The 7,597-nt window shown below is 37.2% G+C and overlaps 1 protein-coding gene across 2 annotated transcripts in view; it reads left to right on the top strand.

Moving 5' to 3' along the window:
* The first annotated feature begins 301 nt into the window (after positions 1-301).
* Positions 302-7,597, top strand: part of LOC136029525 (uncharacterized) — a 40,159-nt gene continuing 32,863 nt past the window's right edge. The window contains exons 1-2 of one of the 2 annotated variants that reach the window (XM_065707980.1): positions 302-391; positions 6,097-6,232. In XM_065707980.1, coding sequence (XP_065564052.1) covers positions 6,113-6,232 — 120 coding nt within the window. In that variant the 5' untranslated portion in view covers positions 302-391; positions 6,097-6,112. The remainder of the gene's footprint in view (positions 392-6,096; positions 6,233-7,597) is intronic. The other variant, XM_065707981.1, reaches the window with a different exon arrangement.

The following is a 7,597-nucleotide window of genomic DNA, read 5'->3' as shown; positions in this document are numbered from 1 at the left end:
TCATAGCACAAATTTGGGCCGTCAACGCTTGTGATAGTTCATTTTGCGGGATAAATCTTTCCGTATCTTCCATGATTTTATTTAACATTATTTTTGATGTCCAAATAGTCTGGAATCAAAATACCCAAGAAACCCACGAGTTCTACTCTACCCTCCTCTCGCCCACTTTCCTTGAATGACAAAGATTAGGAAGTTTTACGTGTTTGATGTAATCAGAAATTTCTCGACGATTATGCAATTGTTGTCTAACCAACTTTTTTTTTAATGGCTTGCTTCTGCGCTCTGACGTCACGTCTTCTCCGGTAAATTTAAATCGACCGGCATAGTCCATTGTCATATAGGTTTCTGAATTCAAGTTGATTTAATTAATAAGGAAAAAATAAAACCGTACGTAAGTTGTTTAAAATTACTACCTTGCCTAAAGCTCCTGTGGAACTTAAGAACCTTTTTTGGGAGGAGGAGGGATATCAATTACAACTACAGGAAAACATGAATAGGAATTCTCACCTGCTATTGAATAATTTCTCAAAACACAATGTTTGTCTCTTTATATGTCTAATGAAATGAAAATATTGAACTTCCGTATTAGCCAGTACACACTCGAGAAGTGAAGTTAGGTTAATCCTAATGAAATATACCAAATATGATGAAAATATAATAGTTTAGTGTATATAATAGGCTAACATAATTTGGGCTATATATTTGCACATAGAAGGAGGGGTAAAGTAAGCTAACTCCATCCCATCTGGCCCCATCCCTAATGTGCAAATACATAGCCCAAATTATACGCGTCCAATGCATTTTGCCAACTGTCATTTGTCTTTTTGGCTATGAAACCGTTTTTCTTAGATCTTACATTCATCAAATTTCTCGAGTGTGCATTCGCTAATATGGAAGTAACAAAGTTTCACCGTCTCAATTAAAAATAATATCAATTATTATATTTTCCTTTCTTTATAAATGTACATAGATAGGCAGTGTGGTCTAAAAAATTATTTAAATTTATCGAGACTTGTAACTTTGAAGATTTGAACTTCTTAGGGCTGGGTAAATAGTGAAGTTTTGAATTTTTTTGAATTTCTTTGAAAATTTTTTCTGTAGGGTTCTCTGATACGCTGAATGCGATGGTGTGATTTTCGTTACGATCCTATGACTTTTAGGGGATGTTTTCCCCTATTTTCCTAAATAAGGCAAATTTTCTCAGGCTCGTAACTTTTGATGACAAAGACTAAATTTGATAAAACTTATATATTTGAAATCAGCATAAAAATCCAATTCTTTTGATATATCTTTTAGCATCGAAATTCTGTTTTTTAGAGTTTCGTTTACTATTGAGCCGGGTCGCTCCTTACTACAGTTCGTTACCACGAACTGTTTGATTGAGAACGTGAGTGTGTAGCTTGTGGGGCTGGGACGGCTGCAAAACGTTGTTAGTAGCCTACCCTGTCTTCATTATAAAGTTTTGTCCATTATTACATTTTTATTTCATCAAAAAACATAAATGGGAAGGCCACATGGTCTAAGGAACCATTTAATCTTGACCTAGAATTACTTTTCGATTGTTTCCTATAGTTTTCCTTTATCCCGCCTTTTTTCGGCCTAGGATTTGGCGGCTCCCAAGTCTTGCAGGTGTTTTCGTTATGTTGAAGCGGTAGCTGTAATCTAGTAAAGGATAAACCACAGCCCAGGGTAATAAAAAAAAAAAAATATGCGTTTTAAACAAACTGGCAAGTGAGAGCAAATTGTCATTTCTAGCTGATTCACGAATGGTAACTGCTATCTAAATTAGTCTTAATAGTAAAGTGTTGTTTTGAAAACAAATTCATTTGAAGGACTGTCCACGGATGGTTAGAAAATGTACGATAAGTAAATGTAGTTCTAAAGCTTTGCCCGTCTTGGCTCTATTAGAAGTTTTACCCGGCAATTTTAGTGGACTTGTTTTTTTTTCAGAGATATAACTGTGTTGTCACTCACGTCACTATGAAACCTGATTTCCCCTAAAACGCCTAGCGTTTGTGCTATTATGCATGCTAGGTGGCTATAACTACGGTACCCCAGCTCCTGACTTAGCACTTCCAGGAATATAGCTAGGCACATTGAACAAAGGAGTTAAAGGAGTGGACAGTAAAACAAAGTAAATATAGTATGAGCATAAAAGTAAAAAAAAAATCCTACAATAGAGACAGTGATCCCACTAAGATTCATCTGAGCCCCCGCCCTCCACACACTCATGCACACATGCGCTTCGGAATAAAAGAGTTCTGTCACTTGGTTTAGTCCGCTCTTATCTCGTTTGGTTCTGAAGATTCGCTTTGAAAGGCCGAGGAAGTTTACGCTTGTAGCGATAGTAGCTGCCATGTAAAGAGCGAACCATGGCCCAGAGTAACCAATTAAAAATGCATTTTAAAGAAACTGTTAAGTGAGAAAAAACGACGTTTTTAGTTGATTCAGGAATGGTGACTATGCTAAAGCGCTAGTTTTCCGGATTTCTACAAATATGGTGGGGAAATATCACCAGTCACTTTATTTGAAAAACTTTTTCAAAAAGATGATGCATATACCGCGAACCATTAATTTTTGTCCGTTTTAAGTTTTAACTCCACTCTTTATTTCCATCAGAAAAACTTAGTCTTTTCTTTTTTAATTTTCTCATCAACTATTTTCCAGCCTACGATTACTTTTCAACACCAGCCTCCTAAGAATACCTATGAATAAGTACTCGTTTTACAGCTTTATCAAAGTGTTTGTGGTAATGAACTGTAAGTAAGGAGTGATGCGACTCAGTACTAACCGAAACTAAAATTTAGTATTTTGATGTCAATAAGCACATCAGAAGAATTGGTTCATTGTGCTGATTCCAAGTATATAAGATTCATTAAGTTTAATGTTACCCATCGAAAGCTACGAGCCTGAGAAATTTGCCTGATTTTCGGAAGAGGAGATAAACACCCCCTAAAAGATAGGGAATCTCAATGTGAATCACACCATCAGATTTAGCGTATTAGAGAGCCCCACTGAAGATGTTTCAAGCTCTCATCTGCAAAATGTAGAATTTTGTATTCTTTGCCAGAAGAAAGAAGAAAAATCACGGACGCGTGTTTATTTTTTTTCCAGGGCTGATTGAACCAATAGTCCCAGAATATCGGGAGAGGGGTCATTCGAACAGAAATTGAAAGTTCTGTTGCTAAAAATTCTTTTTAAGTAACCAAAAAGATTGAAGGGCAAATATCCCCCCTCCCACGTCCCTATTCCCCCTAAGCCGTCCGATCAAAATTTTGAGATATCCCTTGTGTTCAGCATAGTTGAAAGGTCCAGTAACTATCCCTTCGAGGATAACATGACCCTCCACATCTGCTGGGGAAAGGTCTGTTAGTCGTGAAACTTGCCCATTGTTTACGTACGGTATAGTGTTTTTTTATATGTAAGTAATTAGACATTTTTCTGGGGGATTTTTTCCGGGGGGGGGGTGGGTTCAAGAAGAGAATTTTCCTTGAGGAGCAGAATTTCCGGTGGGCTGTATTTTTTAGGGGAAATTTTACACTTGGGGAATTTGCCAGAATTCCTATACGAAATTATTTCTATTTGTCTCACTTTTTCTTTATCGAATCAATTTTAGATGTAGAGATGTTAAGAGGAATTGTCTGGGGAAATTTTCACCGGACTGGAATTGTCTAGATGATCTTTCCGAGGGAGGATTTCCACGGGATAATTTTTCCATGGGGGGGTTACCCGCGGTGTAAAATTTAAGGAAATCTTCTGCGGGAGTAACTTTCTACTAGAAGGAGGGAGATTTGAGGGAAAAAAATTTGCACGGAGAAAGAGATTTCCGGCATGTTTTGAAAAACAATCAAAAATGAAAGTCCTTTTTTAAAAGAAAGTATGCTAAGGAACATTTTTCGGCCGAAATCATCCGGAAGGAATTTTCCCGGGGGAAGAAAGAATGGAATTGTCTGGGGTAATTTTCATGGCGAGGAGAGGGGATATGTTACATGGGAGAAAAAATCCTTGGGGGAGGAATTTTTCATGGAGGGGGAGCCGAATTTCCCGGCATTATTTAAAATTTTCACTATTTCATTTCATTGTCGTAATTATAGTTAAGCAATTAGGGAATGGGTATACGAAGATTCGGCTACTTTTATGATTTCCCTGTATTATTCAAAAAACGATAAGAAATTAAGTAAGAGAAACGCTTTTTTCAACTGAAAGTAAGGAGCAACATCTTAATTTTGACTTTTCGTTTGAAAAGTTTGGCTTTTTATCCCAACTCTTTAAATATTGACTAAGTTTGATAATTCTCTAAGGTTTGACAGTTCTCTAAAGTTTGAGTTTTGTCCCAATTCTTTAAAGTTTGACTAAGGTAGACAATTCTCTAAAGCTTGATAATTCTATGAAGTTTGACTTTTTGTCCCAATTCTTTAAGAACGACTCCTGAAATACAAGGGCCGTTTAATTAGAACAGTAAGAAGTTTTTTTTTTAAATACTAGAAACTAGCGTTATATGTTTAATACTAAAGACTAAAAACGAAGAGCGAGGTATTGAGGAGGGGTTAGCTCCCCCTCACATATGCTACGTAAATATTTCTGTTCGTTATACGTTTTGATGTTGCTCCTTACTTTCAGTTCAAAAAACTTGTTTTTTTTTATTTAATATCAAAGAACAAGCTGAATGAAAAATATGGTTCGATCCGACTTTCCAGGGCAATAATTAAAGAATGGTGAAGATGGCTAGGCCACGTTTGCGGATGATGGAACATAGACTGCCAACGACTGTGGCTTTCGGCCATTCATCCGAGTCCAAACGTAAGACGAGTCATCGCCAAATGGGGTGGAAAAGATCATAAGAAAGGATTAAAAGAAAATAGGGCCTTAAAAAGATAGAGTTAAGAGGAAATGCTTTGAATAGATTGGAGGAGAGAAGAAGTGTGTGCAGTTTTGGTGGACTCAGGTGGGCTGGTACTGTATTGCGTCGTTAATAATAGCGGTAGTAGTATTTTTCTAAAACACCTTATTTACTTTTGTCTCACTCGCAAAAAAAAAAAAAAAATCGGAATTGGAGTTTCTGGTAATAGTTTTTGTTTGCCACAGCTTGGATGCTTAGAAAATTCTTCCTTTCACAAGCAGCAGACCTTACAATCAGTCAAAAAATTCAGACGATCTTTCAAAAAGCTAATATTTTCCATTTGATAAAGATTTTTTTTATGGAATTTAGTACATGGAAAAATTTATACAAACTGCGGTTTCTCAACCACTGGTCTTTTGAACCCATGCTTGTACAGAGTCCTTTGGGGTTCCTAAAAAAGAGTGAACTATGATGGGACCTCGGGAAGTCCGGTGGAAAATATGAAAGAAATATGGCCTACAGGCATACCTTGTCCTGCCCCAATAACAGAGCGGAATAGGCGAAGTGGTGCGAAAATATAAGAAACTATCGGGAAAATCTCAACATTTGGAGAGGAATCCGGGCTCGCGTGCCCTCTTTCTTGCGTGCATGCCTGATGGTACAAATGGCACAGGGTAAAAATGTGAATGCAGGGTAGAAAAAGAGTAGAAATATGAGAATACCTAGGGATCCTTTATCAGTTTTCGGAGGGGGGCAGCGTTCTTACAAAACTCACGTTCTTCTATCAGAACAAAGCACTTAAAGTCACTTTTAGGATCTTGAAGAGGAAACAGTTGCTTGATGGGTAATGCCCCCTTGCACCCTTCTAGCAACGCCCTTGAGGAAATGGTTGAGAAACACTAATATCGAAAAAGGGAATGAGCGCAATAATTTCAAAGGGGCCCACGGGAGATTGGGCCCTTAATTTTGCTCGTTATGATCCTTATAATGACCTAAAGTGATGTACATTAGAATTTGTTCTTTACACAGGCATGACTTTTTACATGTTTTTTTTTTCTGACTTGTTACACGGTGTGTACGCAGCTAGAAGCCCTTAAGACCTTAGCCCGCCCGTAAAAACTTGACACTTTCACAGCTTTCCATATTTTGCAGTTTTTAAACCCCTTCCCCCTGAAAAATATTTTTACGTGCCTGGTACGGAACAAGTCTTGTAGGAATAGATGAATAAATAATTTAATATTGTATTTTGATTGCAGGTCCGTTAATACAAACATGCCCGGAACCCAATTTATCCAAGTTAAAAGCCCAAATGTCATATATGGTAGTACGGCCATTGAATCAACTTATGACTATACGGAATGTAATGTACAATATGAAAACGATCGTATAACTGTAAGTATATCTTTTCTGGATTTATCTTCTTGGCCCATAGCCTATTCCGTTGTCTCTAAATGGAAATTAACCGGAAAACAGAAAACAAGTTTTATCGTACGACTTATTTTAAAGGAGAGAGATGCAGTTCATTGAATATTTCAGTAACCTCTACTTGTTATCTGGTAACTCCAGTATTCCGCTTGAATTCAATAACTAGTTAGCATTGATTATAAGCATGAGAGGTTTATGATCAAAACATAATTGCAGCATAATTGAAACCCTAGCCAACGGAAAGTGGAGCTTGATATGTCAGTGCTTCCACTTCTACTATGTTTTAGAGATCTGATTTAATTCTTTATCTCTATCTGGAGTTTCTCCTTTTTTTTCTTACGAAATTTAGGAATTTTCCATGTGGAAACAAGGTTTAGGAAATGATGGTAGAATTATACGCGAAATTGGAAAAGTGGCCCAAAGTGAGTGGTAGTTTCTCTGAACTGGTTCAGAGTTGGATACATAATTAATGCTTGGAGAGGGGCGTTGATAAAAATTTGACGTATTTTTTGCCCCTGCGACCATGTAATTAGTGCAATTTCGACCTTCTGGGGGACACATTCCCCTAGAATCAGCCCCTGGATCCGCCCATGCACTGGGTAGTGGAATTTAGTCAATCAGACAACGATATGATAATTTTTAGCACTAGTTGTGCCACCAGAAGAACACCTTCTTGGAGGAAAATTGATACTGCTCCGGTATGTCTAACATGTGTGCAGTTGAGCACAGTAGACGTTTAAGAAATATTTGTTTCCCCTATTTATATGTATGCACAATGATGTGCTGAAGTTATATGTTTAACCTGCATCCCAATGAACAATTTCCACTTGATCTCGGCATTTACAGCTTCATACATATTGTAGACTCAAGAATTACATTAGGGGGTGATATATTATAATAATGGCTTTTTTGTTTGAATTTTGGTAACACCCCCTTATATATTTGTAGACTAGGTGAGAAAGAGTGGCGGGGATTGATGTTGCTTGGTATAGGTGATAGTTCGGTCGGCGGTAGAAACCTGATTGATTATTGGAACTGGGAAAACATGTTGACGGCTTCCATCTTGTTGCTGAAATATTTTGAGTATAGCATAAAACATTTACATGTTTACACTTACCTACAGAGAAGGAGTGATGTGTCCCCTAATAATAACATCTATTCAGGGAGGCCCCTCCAATAAAGAGCATATCGGTTAATTCTCTATTTACAACATAGCCTTAAACGTGATATTAAACAAGAACGTGGGTTAAATGAAAATAAGATAGTTTTGTTTTCCCAATACACCAAGTTTTCCCAGTTCCCATCCACTAAGATATCAGATAAAATGGCCAA

The sequence above is a fragment of the Artemia franciscana genome, chromosome 7, assembly GCF_032884065.1.
Source record: "Artemia franciscana chromosome 7, ASM3288406v1, whole genome shotgun sequence".
In the NCBI taxonomy this organism is placed as follows: domain Eukaryota; kingdom Metazoa; phylum Arthropoda; class Branchiopoda; order Anostraca; family Artemiidae; genus Artemia; species Artemia franciscana.
Note: the sequence above shows the minus strand (reverse complement) of the source record. Positions and strands in the feature narration are given on the sequence as shown.